Genomic DNA, 18,383 nt, shown 5'->3' with positions numbered 1-18,383 from the left:
ACTTAGATTTATCTATGGATCAATGCCTGATTTATTAATATCTGTGTGAATTTAAAGGGCTAGAGCATTTTATAATGTAAAATGAAAGTAATAGCCCATTCGTAATTATATAAAGTGGCAGGAAGAATGTAATTATATTGCAGCGGTCACTCGCCCTCAGTTGCCGGCGTCAACTCAGCCACCCAGGGTTAAATTAATCCAGAGGGTGCTTCGTCCCTTCTACCATGGCTATTTACACCCCCTGGTCATGCAGTTCATCAATATTCCCCCTGGGTAAATTGGGAAGGCAGTTCCAAGCAAAGAAACTCGCGCGAAGAATATACTTTTTTTTAAAAAAAAATGGTTGTACCGTTGACGTTCAGGTGCGTTTGTATTATTTGTGTGCTTCAAAGCTCACGATGATGATTAGAATGGAAGTATTGTTCAGTTAATTCCAATGGATGGGTCATGGGTGCAGCTCAAAGCTTCACAGAGGCAATGCCAGTTTCTGACCGGAGTAAAGATTCAGTACAAAATGCTCTTACAAATGTCTATCAAGTTGGTCTCATAAATTTCCCTGTAAGCCCACTTGCTAGCGATAAAGAAAAACCACCACAAGAAACAAGGGAGCCTTTGGAACAAAGCAATTACCCTAGCAAGTAAAAGGGCATCACCTACAAGCTTTTTGCTGACCAAATTGAACACAAATAACTATAATAACAAGGTCGCCCATGTAATCCGTATTGATTGCTTATCTGCCGCTCCATCTTCAACCAGCTAGCTGCACAACAGTAATGCAATTGCTGCGCTTATCATAATGTTCACAAACTTGATGGAATGATGTAGGCAAAAGAAAATGAACATCTGTAATGCAAGGTCATCAACAACTTCCAAGAGCAGCATGTACACCCTAAGGTTTTTAAGCTTCTCAACATGGATTCATGATAATCCTACAAGATAGCATATCTCAAAGTGCAACAAGGTGCTAGTTCGAGCCTACTGGAGTGCCTGCATTTCCCTAACATTGTGCTTTTTAGGTGAGCTGCCTGATGTATGATGCTCCAACAATTGATGATGGGCAGATTTGGGCAGATAATTGTAATTTGCAATGATTTGACAGTATGCGTCTTTAGTAAGTTAAGAACAGTACCCAAGGGAAAAAATATACTGCAGAGGGCACAGTTTATAAACTGTGATATCAGGGAGTACTAATAGAACATAGGAATACAAACCTCAGTTTTGGGTTCCTCTTCATGCAGAAATGACCAAGGTCCTGATTTCCATAACAGCCTGCAATTTGTCAAATGATTAAGATGAAAACATGAAAGTGCATCCATTAGATCAACTATATACATGAAAAATAAGTCCCCATGTGGGATTACAAACATAACATCAAAAGATTCTTTTATCACCCAGTTTTATAGAGCACCCATATACTGCCTATGCTAGTGAATATACACATCAATTGACGGATTTGTCCTATCCACGTGAAACTATGAAATATGTTCTCCTAAAGAAACTCTGAAATATGTCAGACAATTCACTAAACAGTCACAATTAATTCACATGCTCTCTGAAAGATCACATCATGCGGAATGAAAGTAAGTTGCTCTTCAAGATAGCATTCAAATATGTGGCACAAATAAAGTTGCAACAAAAGAGATGCTAGGTCTGAAAATATCTTCTCACTGAATTTGGTGTATTTGAACTAGAATCTGTCTGTTCGATACATGCTCCACAATTATGTCTGGGGAAGGAGAGAACGTGATTGACTTGTTCATTATGATAGTGCATGTCAATAGTGGAGAGAACATCTATCCTGATCCTTATTGTGGCAATAACATCTTTGGACCGCTAAAGCCGTTACATTGCTTACTTAACATAGTGCTTCTAGCAAATACAATGGCCAAATAACAATAGAAAATAGAGCATACATAGTAATGTTATCCCTTACTCTGGAAGAACTATTTTTTGCGCTTACACAGCTGAACCACATGCACTTGGTTCAATAAACGGGAAATGATACAACCCATCAAAAATGAGGGAGGGAGGGAGCATTTAAACCACAAAACAACACAAGATATTCATTCACAAAAGAACTGTAAGGTCGTGTGCAGCTATGCCAGCAATGAAACAAGAAATATAATCACCTGAGAATGCCTGCAGCCATGCGCAATCCCATAAGTGTCGTCAAACCAGCCCAAACTCCAGCAAGTCCAAAAACAGATGGAGCATATAACAAAACTAACGATGACATTACCCCAACAACAATCTATATAGCCAAAAAGATAATAAATAAATCAATAAAAAATAAAAAAGAAATAGTACATAATACAAGCTAGTGTAGTCTAGTTCCCATACCGTAGCTTGAGCAACATAATCAAAATCTGAGACACCATAATGCAGACCATCAAATATGAATGCCAGGGCATTAATTGGTTGACTGGCGCACACAAACTAAAGTGAACAAAAAACATTAGAAAAGCTGGAGACGTGGCGTGATTACTAAATGATGAAGTAGGGAGACGTACCAATGAACAAGAGCGGACAACCATTAGGACCTCAGGGTCACTGGTAAATAATCTTGCTATATTACTGAATGAGGTATACAAGCCAGCAGATAAAGCTAATCCACTAACTACTCCTATCTGCAAGAAACAATAGTCGCCATTTTCTATTCTAACAAGACAGAAATTGTGTCTATGTATACACCGAAAAACACATGCATGCAGATGAATTGAGCTTTACAATAGAAAACAGATGCAATTACACCTCACCTGCAAGGCAAATATTGCTATCTTCTGTATCCTCCTGTAGTCCAATATTGCATAGGAGCTTGCTATCATTGCCTATGAATGCAAGTAAACTTAGTCTGAACATTATGAATGAACAGATCATGACATATAATTGAGCTAGAGAAACAATTTTTGTATTAATAGTATTAGGGAGAAAATTGAAGGATTGGTGTAAATTATAGTTCATGAAGAAAGATGTACATGAATAAAGCCAATTTAAAAGTGGGGATACCATGTACAATTAAAGATACAAACCTGAGCAGAAACAGCTAAAGCATCTGCAAGCAAAGATACCGCGAGCCATACTTGTAAGCAAATTTGATGAGCGGCCATAGCTGTTGGGCCTTGTCGGGCAGCCATTGATGTCCCAATGGTCATAGTTAATAAAATTGAGAGGGTTCTACCTAACAGCATGCCACCTAAGTATTTCAAGAATAGATAATTGAATTATAGACGCTGGTAAGTGCAAAAAGCAAAATAAGAAGTATGGAAACACAACATGAGGGTTCTCAGGCAGCATATCATAGACATGCATTTTCTTTCCAATGATATGGCAAAAAATAATTGCAAGCTTTCCTAGTATTGACTATTGGGCACATTTTACTACATATTAAAAACGGTACCATGTGTTGGAGTTGTATAAAGTGAATTGCACACATTTCCCTATAAGTTTAGGCTTTTAGGTGCAACTGGCTGGTGTATGCAAACTTAACACCATGAAATAACACGTCGAATGAAAGTTTCCTCAAGTGCCCATTCATTAGTGTAGTAGTGGACAGAGGTAGGACATGGCCCATGAATCTAAGCTCTATCAATGACAAGCTGATCATTACATCCAGTAATAGTACCTTCACATCATCTACTCTATGGATGATGTCGCTTTTTTTTCTTGCGTATCAATAGTTATTTTAAAACCGAAACATTACAGTCAGCCTGACATCGATAAAGGTCTCATTGTTAAATGCACAGTGGATCTATAAATGAAATTTCTGATAAATTAACCCCCAAAACTCAAAGCCCCCTTGTGGGAAAGAAAATCAGAACTTCAGTTTAATGCACAATGTAGAATGAACAAAATGAATATACAGACACCGAGATAAATGAAAACGTAATAATTCTGATTTAGCATGCACCACAAATGAGTATAATAAGCGAGGGGTGTAAGTTGCACTAAAGAGACACCAGATTTTAGATATCCGCCAAACTCTAACTGGTCCAGCCTTGGAGGAAGTAGAACAGCTCTTTTACTTAGAGACTGGAGAAGCAAAATTGTAATAATGTACCTACATCATGGACATAAACGAAGTTAGAACTCCACTTGTAAGCTGTAACTAGCAAAAATGTTTGATATGGTAAACATAATGAATAAATAAACTGCATAAACATCAGATGATGCTAACGGCGGATAACTGTCATGCCACCTCCAAGACAATAATCGCATATGGTTGTTTGCAATTTAAATGTGCACACGGAATTGTTGATAAATGATAAACAAAAGGAAAGTAAAGTTTATTTTCTGTTGACTTCCATTATTGTAGAGAGATGTCTATAACTAAAATGGTTGGGATTTGGAACCAAACTGGGAAATTTTCTGTTGCATTCATACAAAATGCCCCCTCCCCCTTTTTTTACCTTCTGACTGTTTTACTTTAATTCCATGGAGCTAGGTATCAATGTAGAACTTACTGTGATGCAACTGTAGAAATTGCGGCTCCAATTATACCAAGCCGAAAGACGTAAATAAGTAAAGGAAGAAGCACTACAGCTGAAAGATTTCCCAAACCTACATGTTTTAAAAAGTAGAATATGAGAGAGTTTTGATATCAGACAATATCTGGAATCAAATGAAACTGCAAGCAAAGAATGGAACATAATGAGATACTGTACAAATCCTTGTGATCCTGCAAATTATTTGCTAAAACTGCTAAAAGCAATATATCAATGGAAAGAAAACTAGGCAGCTCACAAACCAATGTAACTATGTGATGATGAAGGGTAATTCTTGCAGGCTACCTATATAAAAAACAGGAGTCTTAGTATCCTTGAATCCACGAAAGATTCCCTGAACTGCCAACATAATCACATTTGCAGGTGCTCCCAAAGCTCTCAATGAAAGGAAAAGTCGTGCAGGTTTATGCATTGGAGAGGCCTGTAAAAGAACTAAGTTGAGATAGCCTGACAATTCCAACAAGTGGAAACAAATTGTTCTGAATCAAATCTACGGCTCACTGTCCAAAAATGCGCGTAAAAATGAAAACAAAGGGGGAAATGGTATTCCCTACAAAACAAAGCTCAAAGACAAGAATAACCATCATATTCTAACATACAGTTGACACGCCCATTAGTTTAAGAAACAATCCTGATCCTAGGAACAATGCCAATGCTTCAATTGTACCGATTCCAGCAGCTAAGATCAATGCAGAAGACACAGATGACAACTCCAATTTGCCTGCAACATAACCATAAATCAGGTTTTATTTCCTGAATATCAAAGCAAGCGCACAACAGATTTATAACGATTCGATAAATTGAATCTTTGTTTAACAGATGCTGCTGCTACCTGAACTAGAATGCTTGCCAGCATTCTTGGAAATGTCTTCTGCCACAAATGAGGTTGCAATGCTCAACAACGGAATGTTGAAAATCTTAGACACGATATTAAAAACTGACACACCAATACCAGCTGATGCTAGCTCCAGAGCCCCTTCAGAATATATGAAAAAGGAAGGATGAGTGGGAAAAGAAGCAACCGATTTGCTTTCATGCAGTAAGGATGACTACAGTTCCCACTGGATACTTTATGAAGGGCAAGCATCATAGTCTCGAAAGTCTAGAACAACAATCGTGTGCTGTATGAAATAGTAGAAGTCTAGAAGATGATGGTGCAGGTGCCTATTTACCTACCGATTAACCATTAAGAAAAACATTTAAAAATATAGGATATAGCTACTCCAGTAGGCACCTACCCAATCTACCAATATATGCAGTCTCCATCAGTTGCGCCAATGGGTCAATAGCTTGGCCGAGAACTGCTGGTAGAGCTAGAAGAACGAGCTCATTTCTGACATCTCCAGCATGCAGGTCACTGGCAATACATCGGATGGTCATGAAAGGGTAAAATATACCATGCACATCTGAAATGTAAAGATTATAATAAATGTAGACAGCAAACGCAATCGGCCCAAGCATGTGGATTAGCAAATGATGTAAACTCAAAGGAATCAAGAATCTTACACTGGAGGCTCCGTTGGCGTTGCATCAGCAAATGAGATGGCGCGACTTGGCTTATGGGCGTCATCGTCGGCAACAGCATGGAGAGCATGCGTGTAAGCAGGGATGATGCGCCGCCGGTTTATGAGCAACTTTGCCAGGTTGGTCCTGGTTGATGGGGAGGAGATGCTACCCAGGGTGGAGGAGGAAGAAGCAAAGGAGCGCGCTGGGGCTGGGCGAGCCGCCGCGTGATGGTGGTGCATCATCACTGCCTTCATGTCGATGAATTGGTGGACGGATCTCGTCAGTTAGGGGAGGCGGAGAAAAGCAAGAGAGCTCGGCTCCGCAGCCCGGCAGGAGAGGAGAGGAGAGCGAGCTGCCGGCGGTGGGATCAGTACAGTAGAGAAATGGATGAGGCAGCAGCGCAGAGAGAGGCTGGCCCCAGCCCAACCGAGTACCAAAAAGGAGAAGCCTTTCCCCCTTGTCAATGGGATATGCTGGCTGCACTGCACTGCTTCATGTGGCGGTGCAGGAGGTGAAGCATGGCGTACACCTCCCCTCGCCGCGGGTGCGCTCCGTCCCACCAAACGAACCGCTGGCTTTCGCCGCCGGCGTGCACCACGCTGTGCCCGCTCTCCACCTTCACCCCCTTCTCCCTCATTGCCGACCGCATCCCCGCTGCCCATCCCTTGCCTAAACCCATGGACAGCAAATACCCCGCCGAGTTGCCCGGCTCCATCTCCAGCACGCGGGCCGCCGCGCCCCGCCCGACCTCGCCGCCGCCATCCCCGCGTCTCCTGCAAGCGCTGAGCAGCGAGCTCCACGCCGCCGCGCTGCTGCCACTGCCAGCGCTCCTCACAATCTCCGCTGCGCCGTCCAGGTTCCCCGCGCGCGCCAGCATGTCCACCACGCACGACAGGTGCTCCACCCGAGGCTGCAGCTTGTGCCGCGCCATGCTTTCCAAGCAGGCAATCCCCTCCTCAACCAGCCCTCCATGAGCGCATGCCGACAGCGCGGCCAGCATCGTCACGCCGTTCGGCCTGGCGCCCCCCTCCACCTCCATCCTGTGGAGGAGCGCGAGGGCGTCCAGTGCGCGGCCGTTCAATCCCAGTGCGCCGATCATGGAGTTCCAGGTAAGCACGTCCTTGGCAGGCATGGTGTCGAACACCCTCGCCGACGCCCCAAGGTCGCCACACTTGCCGTACATGTGGACCAGCGCGTTGCCCACAGCCAGCTCCAAGCCCAACCCGCTTCTGACGGCCACGCCATGGGCGCGTCTCGACGCCCTCATCTCCGCACAGTTGGCGCACGCCTCCGCAAGGCTCAGCAAGGTGACCGAGTTGGGCGGCTCCCCAGACTCCCGCATCGCGGCGAAGCACGCCACGGCAGCGTGCGACCGGCCATTGTGAGCACAGGCAGCGATGACTGTGCTCCAGGTTATGACATTCCTGTCGCGCATCCCTTGGAAGAGCCTCAGCACGTCATCGATAAGGCCGCACTTGCCGTAGGCATCCAACAATGCATTCAGCAGAGCCATCGACAGGAGCCGCCACCTGATGGCCGCGCCATGGACCGACCTGCACCACATGGCCTGTCCCCCGAGCTTCTTGCACAGCTGCAGCAGCACCACAAGCGTCGTCTCGTCGCCCACCCCAATCTGCAAGGTTGAAGAAGCCAGCAGATGGAGCGCCTCGCGGCAGGAATCAGCGTGCACGAGTCCTGAGAGCATGGTGTTCCAGGACACCACGTTCTTGACGGAGATGGGATCGAACACCTTCCTCGCGGACCGCACATCGAGACATTTGGCGTACATGTCAACAAGCGAGTTGGCCACAAAGAGGTCTCCTTGTTCCAAGCCCCGGCGCGCCGCGACGGCGTGCACGGAGGCTCCCACCGCGACATCCTCCAGCATGGCACACGCGCGCAGAACAACGACGGCCACGACCCCGTCCACCTGTAGCGCGCCGTCGGCGACCATCTCCCTGAAGATGCGTAGGGCGTCAACGGCGTAGCCGGCTCCCAGGCAGGCCCTGATCATGGAGGTCCAGGACGCAACGTCCCGTGCAGGCATTTCACCGAACATGATCGACGCGGAGGTGAAATCCCCCAAGGTTGCGTACGTGGCGAGCAGGGAGTTGGCGACAGGCGTGTGAATGCAGGCGGCCGTCTTGAGAAGATGGGCATGCACCATCTGGACGTGGTCGGAATCGCAGGAGGAGGCGCGAAGTAGGGCGAGGAGAGCGGCCACGTTGGGGCGGAAGCGCGCGGCAGCGTCGCGCATGGCGAAGCGGAAGAGGCGGAAGGTGGTGGAGGAGGAGGAGGAGGGAGGGAGGTGGTTGAGGAGGGTATTGTAGGTGAGAGAGTCCCTCGGGGTGGAGCGGCAGCGCAGGTGGGCGAGCGCGAGGTCGAGGCGAGAGGAGCGGAGGAAGTAGCAGAGGAGGGAGTTGGAAGCGGCGGCGGAGAGAGGTCGCTTGGCGACGCCGGCGTGGAGCTGGAGCTGTGAGGCCAGAGTGCCATCCCCAGCTGAGGCTGACTTGGACAGGAGACTAACGACCGCCGCCGACTTGCCGTATCGCCGGACGACGACGACCACGGGCGCTGTCGCCATTAGTACCCGCCCAGGCCCAGCCGTGGTGGCTCACTTTGAATTTTAAATTCCGACTTCTCTCCTTAGCCATTTAGGGAATTTTGTCCAAGGAACCTTTATTCGTCCTAACGCTAACGTTACGGCTTAATTTAGTAATTCTATGATGATGCATCACTGACAATCAACGATTTTATGAATTTCACATAAAAGGATAGTGTCAATATAATACTTTTAGAGCCTAGATACTAATTCATATTTAGTAGATATTTATCTCTAATGTTATTTTCAGTGATTTGAGAGACCCTAAATAACAATGGTTTAGAGCTTGATCTTAAAATGAGTGCAACTGCGGTGTGATGATAAGCATCAACTTTATTTTGTTGGCATCGTTTCGTGCTAGCTTGTGCTTAATGTGCGATGTTTTGATTAGATTATGATTCTAAAGATATATGCTGTATATTTATAGAAACTTTATATTGCAAAGTTTATATCTTTATCTTAATATGAAGTCTCTAGTATGTAGAAAGTTTTTGATTTATTTCTAATTTCATAAGGAGATGTGAAGTCCGTCCTAACGGTCCAATCTTACGTAGATGATTTTAACCATTGAATTTCAAAAATGATGAATGATGGATGAAAAATGAGTAAAATCAGTTGATACCATATAGGGCAGTGGTCAGGCAATCATAGGTCTTCTCCTCAGTCTCCTTAATTTGCTGTGTTCCATCAATTCAATCGTCGATGTCCTAATACAATCTTGATTAATGCGTGGATTTTTCTTATGGTTTTACCAGCAGCGGCAACAATGCCGAGAATTCCATTCAAGTTGAGTGCAAACCACATGTCTAAACCTTGTTGATAGGACTTTGGTTAACGTTCCTCAAATTTGATGGATAATGTCTTGGCAAATTGTTGTTGAGTCCAGTGAAGCTCAAGCAAAATCTATGTCTTGACAAAAACCTCCAATTGTGTCCTCTCTAGAGGCAATCGAAGGGGTCGTCGGTCTGTCAAATGGCTATACGTCTTCAATAGAGGTCCATGGATGTAATTGCCGTGGCAATGCTGCAACCCATGTTGATCTCACTCCTTAATGTTGTTTGGTTTAATTAGGAAGTTTGTCTCTTTAGCTCAAACATTTTTTCCTTCCGAAAGGATGGTGATGTTCGGTTAGCATTATCTTTCATGACAACTAGCAATAAACGCGCGCTACGCTGCGCGCGTACTAAAATATGTCTTTTCGATGAGAACATCGGATATAATAGTATATAATCGTATAGCAAATTTGTAACGAAAGTTATCATTTAAGAGTCAAGACAATGTAAACATAATACCAAGCTCAGTAGTCAGTATGTCATCAATTTAATTTACATAGTTATGTGACGCAATCATGCAATATTGGTTTTCGTACCCCACGTACATGTATGAACATGCATTGTAATTTTTATAACCAAGTGAGGAATCACCGTAGCTGCCCAGTGGCATTATTAACCGAGGAAGTTAAAAGCTTGTTGTCTGTCAAAAATAAAACGATGAATTGTAGATATACCGCACAATAAGTGGAAGCTAGCTAAACATTGCATTACCTTTCAAATGTCTGTGTTTTGTTAGGGCAAATATGTACATCAATACATACCGTCCATGATCCATGTGCATGCCCAAACAAATATAATGATGGAAATCATGAAGAAAAATGAAAAGTATTAATTTCAGAAGGTAAAAGAACATAGCACGAAAAGAGAGTAAATACTTGGAGCTAGATTGCTGAGAGGTTCATGAACATAGAGTATTTTTGTACAAAAGGTTTGCATAGCAACCATTACCAGCACAGGCACTTCAGTCATATTCATGGATGGTACTACCTCCGTCCCAAAATAAGATCGTGCTTCGTTTTTCCGTGTCTAACGTTTGACCATTCGTTTTATTTGAAAAAATTGTATAAAAACTTAAAAAAATTAGTCACGTATAAAGTACTATTCATGTTTTATCATCTAGTAAGAACAAAAATATTAATCACAATTTTTTTCAAATAAGATGAATAGTCAAATGTTGGACACGTAAAAACGAAAAATGATCTTATTTCGGGACAGAGGTAGTATGACCTCATGGGGTCTCCTGCTGTTGCAAACCATGAGTTAGAAAACTGAAAGAAAGCATGAACCTCTGGTCTTAATCTGAAAAATCCAATGTTTGAATCTAGAATCAGGCATTGAAAGGTAAATCAGAGATCTTATAAGTGAATTTTTTGACCGAAATTTGTGAGAGTAAGGTGAACAGTGAATATGAAACTGCAGGCCATGAGTAGAAGAGTATATTATTCTGAACATAATGCGTGAAATGGTCACATAACATAGGTTGATATGTAAACAATAAGCAGTGCATATGAGAACAAATATTACTAAAGAAAATTAGCACTTGTGTGATGAAGTAGTATGAGCCTCATGTGCCCATACGAAGTAACTTTGATAAATAAAAGAGGCATGGGGAAGCAGACAACCAGACATGATCAAACACCCAGTGAACCTAATGTGATATAGGTAAACCAAGAATAATATTTTGTAGAAGTCAAAATAGTAGTAGGCAATCAATTTTTAATGTGATAAGAACTTGAGTGTATTAGAAGTACCTACTGGTAATCAATGTATTGATCCTTTTGGGTGAGATGGATGTATCTATGACCGAAACACTCTGAAAAGAAAATTAAGCATTAGAATCAATTATGGCACTACAAATTAGGAACAAATAAAGAAAATGATAATGGCAGAACAAAAATGTTAGGTTATGCATATAGCTTAGATTGATTTAGTTAAAAGGAACACTAAAAATGTCGTTGGTGTAGCAAATCAAAATACCAACATGTGTTGAAGACATTGATCCTTCCTTGTATGTGTTACATATACCCTTCACATGATCAGAGGTTAAGGAATCATGGAAAATACAAATAAGTAGAGCTTGCTACTACATAGGGTAGAAGTACATAAATGTAATCCATGTATTTATCCTTTGTGATCAGTTGGATATGAAACTGGGAAGGAATGTAAACTACAGAATCAATCGCACTATTAAAGATTAGGAGCACAATTAGAAAATATTGATAGCAGAATAAAAATTGTTAGAGTGATGCAAATAACTTGAACTGATTTAGTGAAAGAAAGCATTAAAGATTATGTTGACCTAATAAAGTTCTAACTGATTCTTAAATTTTTTTATCTGATGAAAACCATTGTAGATGAAAAATGTACCGATAGAAATATGTGGTTCCTGATTTGAGCATTCTACTATGTAGGGTAGAAGTACCTAAAGGTAATCCATGCATGGATCCTTTGTGCTTAGCTGGATGTGAAACTGGGAAGGAATGTAAACTACAGGATCAACCACACTATTAAAGATTAGGAGTCAAATTATAAAATATTGAGATAGCAGAATAAAAATTGTTAGAATGATGCATACAACTTGAACTGATTCAGTGAAAGAAAGCATTAAAGTTCTAATTGATTCCAAAATATTTTACTTGACAAAAACCATAGTAAATGGAAAACATACCAACAGAAATATGTAGTTCCTCATTTATATTTCCCAGCAAAAAAATGTGAATAATAGAATTTATAGGCTTAGTCCGACAAAGGTATAATCCCTTAAGTTATTAACATACAGACCACCTAGACTATTTTAAGCTAATGGTCATGTCTAAATATTTCTTTCGAGGAGCATTGCACTACATCTCACATTTTATTAAAAAAAAGGAAGAGAAGATACATACCTGCTGTCTTTGCTCAAGGAAGAAATTATGTTGTGCCTGCACTTTAATCAACGTCGCATTCATCAGCACTAAACCGATCTGTTGGGCCTGCAAAGAAAAGAAGAAAAAGTGTATTATTGTACACTGAGATCCAGACCAGTTAAATTATCACACAACATTTGCATAAGAGAAGCAATTACTTTTGTTCCATATATTAAGTGCACTTAATCATAAAGAAGTAACTGTAAATAGCTGGAGTTGACATCTTCAAAAAACAATCATAAACCACAGCTAGGGTGAGTTCCTTGATCTGGGAACCTAGAATAAGCTTTCTATCTCACAATGCAGATGGAAATCAAGAATTTAAATAAAGTGTACCTTTAGTGTGGCCAGATTCAAGGTTTGGTCTTATAATATATCAACGTGCTAGCATGGAACAAAACATAAACAATTTAATGAGTAATCACTTAACCACATATATCAGCTAGGAGAAAGCAGCAGGAGCGCATCCATACCTCCAAATAGAAAGCATGTTAGTTGGCAGCAAGACGATATTGGCGTCTTTCCCCATCATCCATGTTGAATGGAATGGATTAACTGAACCTTTCTACATTATTGATGTAGAATGTAATTGATTAAACGAATTAGCAGAAAATTGAGAATAACTTAACCATAGGGTAAGCACAGCAGAATTGATTAACTAAATCCATCAGGAAGAGTAAGGAAAAGGGAAAAATTGGGAGGGGAATAAGATATAACTAACCTGTGGAGGTGTGATAGGCTAGGGGAACCATGTCTGTGGCGGTGTGATAGGCTAGGCCAACGACATGATGACGCCAAGCCCACGGAGGAGGCGTAGACACTCTCCAACCCCATCAGCCTGCTGACCTCAAGATGATGGAGTCCTAGCTTATGCATCCAGGGTTGGACACTGGAGGAGCCGAGCGATTGTCCTGTAGCCGAAGAAGGGGAAAGTGCAAGAGGAAACCGAGGCCAGCACCATCCCATCCCCGGAGAGCATGCACGGATGAGGTGAGGCATCACTAAATCTGACGCTCAGATGTGTAAGTCTAGGAGTGGAAGCAGCAGCGGCAGGAACCGAGCGGCGCGAAAATGCGAACGGTGGAGTGATTGGAAGAGCGGAAGGGGGAGGAGAAGAGGACAATGGTGGCGGCGGTGGTGGCCTGTGTCACGGCGTTGATGGATGGAAGCGAGAGAGGCTGCGGCGGCGAGAAGAGCAGTGAGTGCGAGGGAAGGACGACGGCGAGGCGGCACGAGTGAGCGGAACTGGGGCAGAGGCCACGAGGCTGAGGGCGAGGTGGCTAGGGTTCAGTGAGAGCTAGCACAATCCAAGCCGTCCATTCTCGATCCGACGATTCCATGGGTCCGAAAGGGCCGCCACGCTAAGAAACATGGACGGTCAGATCACATCTAGTACTGGATCGAACGACCCTCGATAGCAGGAACCAATGCGTAATTAACCAAAGTTCAGGGACATTTTTGTAAAAAACGCTGACGTGGACGGCCTGAAATCTCTCCGATCCCACGGGGTTTAGAGATTTTATATGTAATGGAGATTTCGATCTCCTTAAACAATGTTTTTAATACACTCTAATATCAATATAGAGTCTTCAAAGAAAAAGAAAAGGTACATTCCATATATTTCCCCTTTTCCCTATCACGTGAAAACCCTGTGTGTATAAGAAACTTGCCTTCCTTGCTTGTCATTAAAAAAAAAGCAGCAACAACAAATAGTTTGTTGTTAGCAAATTGATTTTGGGGTTTTTTCATCGTAGTTAGTGTATTTTCTAACTTTGGATTTTAGATAGTCAAGAACACATATATAAACATTTTATTTATAAAATATTTTTTGTTTGCAAATATATCGTTTCGCTTATTCGTCGAAAAAGCCAAGAGATGGGCACCATTAATATTTATAGTCCAACTTGGATTCGTTAAATGCCACTCTCAACTAGTCTAAAATGCCATTGAGCTTTTGTGCAGTCTGGTCATTGACCAGATATCCGATACACGTCATGCTTCTTCCTTTTGAGTCTTTCGCTTCTTCAAAACTACATATATTTTGATCAAATTATTACAAAAGTATATGGTTTGTATAGAAAGACATTAGTGCTATGAAACTTAATAAATCTATAGTTTTGTAACTAGAAGGACAATAGTGCTATGAAGCTTAATCACTACTTTTATCACAGAACTACATGTTTGTAACTTATCAAAGAAAAAAATGCTAGAAAACTATAAAACATGTAATTTTGCATACATAGTTTTTGCAAAATTTACTCTAAGCTTTATCTATTTTTTTACATGAATCCAGCAAAGTACATTTATGTAAAATCATTTTTTTTGTTTTTTTATAAAAAAATGTGAACATGTGAAGATAAAAGAAGAGAGAACTATAAAATGGCATACCGTTTCAAAACGGTATAGGTCTGATACCTATGTATCAAAGTAGTATCAAATTTGATACTTAGGTATTAATAGCGTATGGTACGTCGTTTATCTAGAATTTCTGTAAAAGAAAACCAATTGCCCGTCCCATGAATGAAAAATATGGGCAAAGTAAGGAAAGGACAAGGAGGACACGATTGGAATGAATGAAAATAGATAATGATCCAGCAGGATTGTATGTGTCGTGTAGTGTAGTGTAGTTTAGTGTAGTGTAGCTAGGCTAGGAAGCATGAGGCGAGGAAGAGGAGGTGGAGCGGAGGACATCGGGCGTGGGTCGTTGGTTATGATGATGTTGCCATGGCTGGGAGGCGACGTGCTCGAGGGCTTGGGTGACGTCTGTCATGGAGGGGCGGAGGTTGGGGTTGTCACGGAGGCAGAGCGAGGTGACGACGGCGAGCTGGTAGAAGGCGCGACGGGGGTAGCGGCCCTGCAGCAGCGGGTCGGCCAGGGCGAAGCACCTCTTGCGGTCGCCGGCGAGGTAGGGCCGTGCCCAGACGAGGAGGCGCTGCTCCTCCGGGGGGGAGCGGGCGGCGTCGAAGGCCCTGCGGCCCGTGATGAGCTCGAGGAGCACGACGCCAAAGCTGTAGACGTCGGACTTGACGTTGAGCTTGCCGCTCATGGCGTAGTCGGGCGCGCAGTAGCCGTAGGTGCCCATGACGCGCGTGGAGACGTGGGTGTCGTCGCCGACGGGGCCAAGCTTGGCGAGGCCAAAGTCGGACAGCTTGGGGGTGAGGTCGTCGGCGAGGAGAATGTTGGATGACTTGAGGTCGCGGTAGATCACCGGCGGCGTGACAACCTCGTGCAGGTAGCGCAGCCCCCTGGCAGCGCCGAGGGCGATCCTGACGCGCGCGTCCCAGCACAGCGGGTCGTGCCTCCTGCCGCCGGGGAAGAGGTGCGCGTCCAGGCTGCCGCGGGGCAGGAACTCGTAGACGAGCAGGCGCTCGCCGGTGGATTCGGAGCAGTAGCCGACGAGGGAGACGAGGTTGGGGTGGTGGAGCATCATGAGCATCATGCATTCCACCAGGAACTCGGGGGTTCCCTGCGCGCCGCCGCGGCAGAGCTGCTTCACGGCTACGGGGCCGGGGCCGACCCCGAGCCCGTCCAGCAGGAGCCGCCCCCTGTACACCCTGCCGAAGCCGCCCTCGCCCACCAGGTTGGACTCGTGGAAGCCGTCCGTCGCCGCCCACAGCTGCGCCAGCGTGAACTTGCGGGTGGTGCCGCCCGCCGCCTGCTGCTCCGACCGGCGGCGCATGCCCATGGAGCTTTCCGCCGCATAGCTGGACGGGCTGCACGGGCTGCCACCATCCTTGTTGCGTTGCGAGCACGCCCACGACAGCCGGGGGTTCCACGAGAAGCAGTTCATGAATGATTCATTCTTTCATCCTTCATTCGTTCATGGGGAATGAAATGAGACCCACTCACTCCTCATCCTCGATAAATTTGGACGCACAACCATGACGATCCTAATTAAGCAAGAAGCCAGCTTAATCTTACAGCTAAATTTGGATGCAGCCAACAATTTATCAAGCGCAGGTAGGTCATCATTACCAAGTTAACTGGCATATGTCCATATAAATAAAAATAGTATAAACTTCAAAACGAAGGAAGAACATATGATGTAACCACCACGACAGAACGAAAGCATCCAACCAGGCGCAACTGCTGTTACAAGTGCAGGCAGGCATCTCATACACCACTTCTTTTCAAAAGGAATTCGGGTTCTTATAATAAAGTCACCAGTTCACCACACCAACGGGTTGTGGCAGGGTAGCAACAGGATGCATACTAAAACACACACACAAGACCTAAAGGCGAGAGATACAATTTAAGGATGTAATGTGAAAACTAAACTGGAACACAGCTGCTCATGGCCATGCTGGAGTAGAGGACCCGATCAGATTATTCATTGCCTGGTTCGCGATTTCGCCCTACTGGCCTCCTCTGGGGTCGATGGGAACAGCTCCACATACCTTGTCCCAATGGTCATCTTGTCCTTGCACATGGCTGTCTTTGCAACCTCAGCTGTTGGGAACTCCACATAGGCTTCCCCAGTGGCCTTCCCATCTGGACGGTACGCAATGTGCACATTTTCCTCTGTCAGCTCGTACTCCACAAAGAACTTGATGATGTCTTCGGTGGTAGCAGAGTAGGGCAGGCCACGGAGCTTCAGCACCTCAGTATATTCCATGCTGCTCTTGTCTTCAGCTGGTTTTTTGGGCCGCGGAGGAGGTGGAGAGTGATGGTACTCTGGGTCGAAGAAGCCACCCTGGTTTACCTCGGCAGCTATTGCGCTGTAGTATTCTTGTTTCTTGCATCTGAACACCTCAACATACCTCCTGCCCATGTTCTGCCGATTACGGTGTAGTGCAAACTCCGCTTGCATGGCTGATGGGAAGACAACAAAAGCCTCGCCGGTGAAGCGGCCATTCTTGTGGACCAAGAGGCAGTCCACTATATCCAGCCCCACAAAGAACTTGCAGATATCAAGATCGTCACAGTCAAAAGGGAGCCCTCGCAGACGGACCCCTGGAAAGTTCTGGATGGCATTGTTAGCCCCTGCACCAGGTAAGTTGCCGCTGTAAGGCTGGTAGAAGGCACCACTGCCACCACCAGCGCTGCTTCCCATGGCTCCGAAATAGGGAGGGGCTGGTTCCATCATCCTGGCCCTCTTTGAGACATCCAGTGGACTGCCTGCGGTCACTGCGAAGTATGGATTCGATTCCATCATTCGTGGCCTCTTTGATCCCTCGTACCCATCCGAAACCCCCCCGCCTCCCATCATTGCCCTTCAGATAATCCAGAGTCCCAAAAAGAGAAAAAAAAAGGAAAAAAGGAGAATATCCCCCCATCTCTCAATCCCCATTTGATAAAATAACCCAAATATAAAGGAAACTGCACGGATAGGAAATACTAATCTAAACAGGACTAGCATAAAGGCTTAAAGGGTCAATGGAACTGAAATTGCCGACACATTCATGAATAAAAAGTAGTAGTAAATGTTGACAGCATATGAATAGAAGAAGTGCCCAAACTACTGGATACAACGTCTCAGTACAAAAAGAATCTTACTGATAATGAGGGATACATATGGATGTAAAAACCTTTTTTTCTGACACTATATATATTTTTTTCCGGTTTGGTTATGAAGGGGAGAAATCGATACAGTAAACATATCGCATATGATGGTAAACATATATATATATATATAAACTAGAGGCTAACAAACAATTACGGCCACAATTAGATTTGGGGAATTGATGGGATCGGTGTATGTAGGAGTATTATGCAATGAATGAATTGGCGTGTACATGAGGGATGGAATCGAGATGAGAAGAGCATGGGGGCGATGAATCGGGAGCAAGAGGCTTACCCGCGGTGGCCGTACATGGCGAAGGGGGTGGGGTGGCGGCGGAGGTTGACGACGGGGAGGAAACCCTAGGGGGAGCTCGTCAAGTCGCCGCCTCGGCTCTTCGTCGCTCTCTCTCTCTCTGCTCCGGAAGGGGAGTTTCGTCGAGTCTGGGTCTGGGTCTGGCTGGCACACACGGACACGGGTAGGGTAGGCGGGGTATGTATATGAGATCCATGACATGACAGGTGGGGTGTCGGC

The 18,383-nt window shown here is 44.4% G+C and overlaps 4 protein-coding genes across 5 annotated transcripts; all 4 read right to left on the bottom strand.

The window, feature by feature from the left end:
• Positions 1 to 349: 349 nt before the first annotated feature.
• On the bottom strand, positions 350 to 6,460 carry LOC102709998 (protein DETOXIFICATION 45, chloroplastic-like). The gene is made up of 14 exons (XM_006649152.3): positions 6,009 to 6,460; positions 5,741 to 5,859; positions 5,335 to 5,478; positions 5,102 to 5,223; positions 4,788 to 4,923; positions 4,461 to 4,557; positions 3,957 to 4,057; positions 3,030 to 3,193; positions 2,757 to 2,828; positions 2,511 to 2,627; positions 2,341 to 2,436; positions 2,130 to 2,251; positions 1,212 to 1,269; positions 350 to 760 (listed from the first exon to the last, which is right to left on the bottom strand). The coding sequence occupies exons 1-14, from the start codon at positions 6,260 to 6,262 to the stop codon at positions 749 to 751; spliced, it is 1,614 nt and encodes a 537-aa protein (XP_006649215.1). The 5' UTR covers positions 6,263 to 6,460; the 3' UTR covers positions 350 to 748.
• Positions 6,461 to 6,463: 3 nt separating this feature from the next.
• Positions 6,464 to 8,631, bottom strand: LOC102709717 (pentatricopeptide repeat-containing protein At2g17210-like). The gene has a single exon (XM_006649151.2). The coding sequence runs from the start codon at positions 8,590 to 8,592 to the stop codon at positions 6,469 to 6,471; it is 2,124 nt and encodes a 707-aa protein (XP_006649214.1). The 5' UTR covers positions 8,593 to 8,631; the 3' UTR covers positions 6,464 to 6,468.
• Positions 8,632 to 14,798: 6,167 nt separating this feature from the next.
• On the bottom strand, positions 14,799 to 16,139 carry LOC102709439 (probable serine/threonine-protein kinase PBL7). The gene has a single exon (XM_006649150.2). The coding sequence runs from the start codon at positions 16,137 to 16,139 to the stop codon at positions 14,997 to 14,999; it is 1,143 nt and encodes a 380-aa protein (XP_006649213.1). The 3' UTR covers positions 14,799 to 14,996.
• A 321-nt stretch (positions 16,140 to 16,460) lies between these two features.
• On the bottom strand, positions 16,461 to 18,305 carry LOC102714619 (heterogeneous nuclear ribonucleoprotein H3). 2 transcript variants are annotated; one of them, XM_006648119.3, is made up of 2 exons: positions 18,147 to 18,305; positions 16,461 to 17,562 (listed from the first exon to the last, which is right to left on the bottom strand). In XM_006648119.3, the coding sequence occupies exons 1-2, from the start codon at positions 18,161 to 18,163 to the stop codon at positions 16,680 to 16,682; spliced, it is 900 nt and encodes a 299-aa protein (XP_006648182.2). In that variant the 5' UTR covers positions 18,164 to 18,305; the 3' UTR covers positions 16,461 to 16,679. The 2 variants fall into 2 exon arrangements, with proteins under 2 accessions (XP_006648182.2, XP_015689584.1); XM_015834098.2 differs by having other exon boundaries at positions 16,461 to 17,476.
• Between the last annotated feature and the right edge of the window lie 78 nt (positions 18,306 to 18,383).

Source organism: Oryza brachyantha, chromosome 2 (genome assembly GCF_000231095.2).
Source record: "Oryza brachyantha chromosome 2, ObraRS2, whole genome shotgun sequence".
NCBI lineage: Eukaryota > Viridiplantae > Streptophyta > Magnoliopsida > Poales > Poaceae > Oryza > Oryza brachyantha.
This window is presented reverse-complemented; position numbering and strand designations above follow the sequence as displayed.

Excerpts from the sequence above, each read along its gene's own strand:
- LOC102709998 (XM_006649152.3), bottom strand. The coding sequence starts at position 6,262 with ATGAAGGCAGTGATGATGCACCACCATCACGCGGCGGCTCGCCCAGCC. Across the intron at positions 5,479-5,740 it reads TGCATATATTGGTAGATTGG|GGGCTCTGGAGCTAGCATCA; the intron begins GTAGGTGCCTAC and ends TATATTCTGAAG. Across the intron at positions 3,194-3,956 it reads TGGCGGATATCTAAAATCTG|GTGGCATGCTGTTAGGTAGA; the intron begins GTGTCTCTTTAG and ends TGAAATACTTAG.
- LOC102709717 (XM_006649151.2), bottom strand. The coding sequence starts at position 8,592 with ATGGCGACAGCGCCCGTGGTCGTCGTCGTCCGGCGATACGGCAAGTCG.
- LOC102709439 (XM_006649150.2), bottom strand. The coding sequence starts at position 16,139 with ATGAACTGCTTCTCGTGGAACCCCCGGCTGTCGTGGGCGTGCTCGCAA.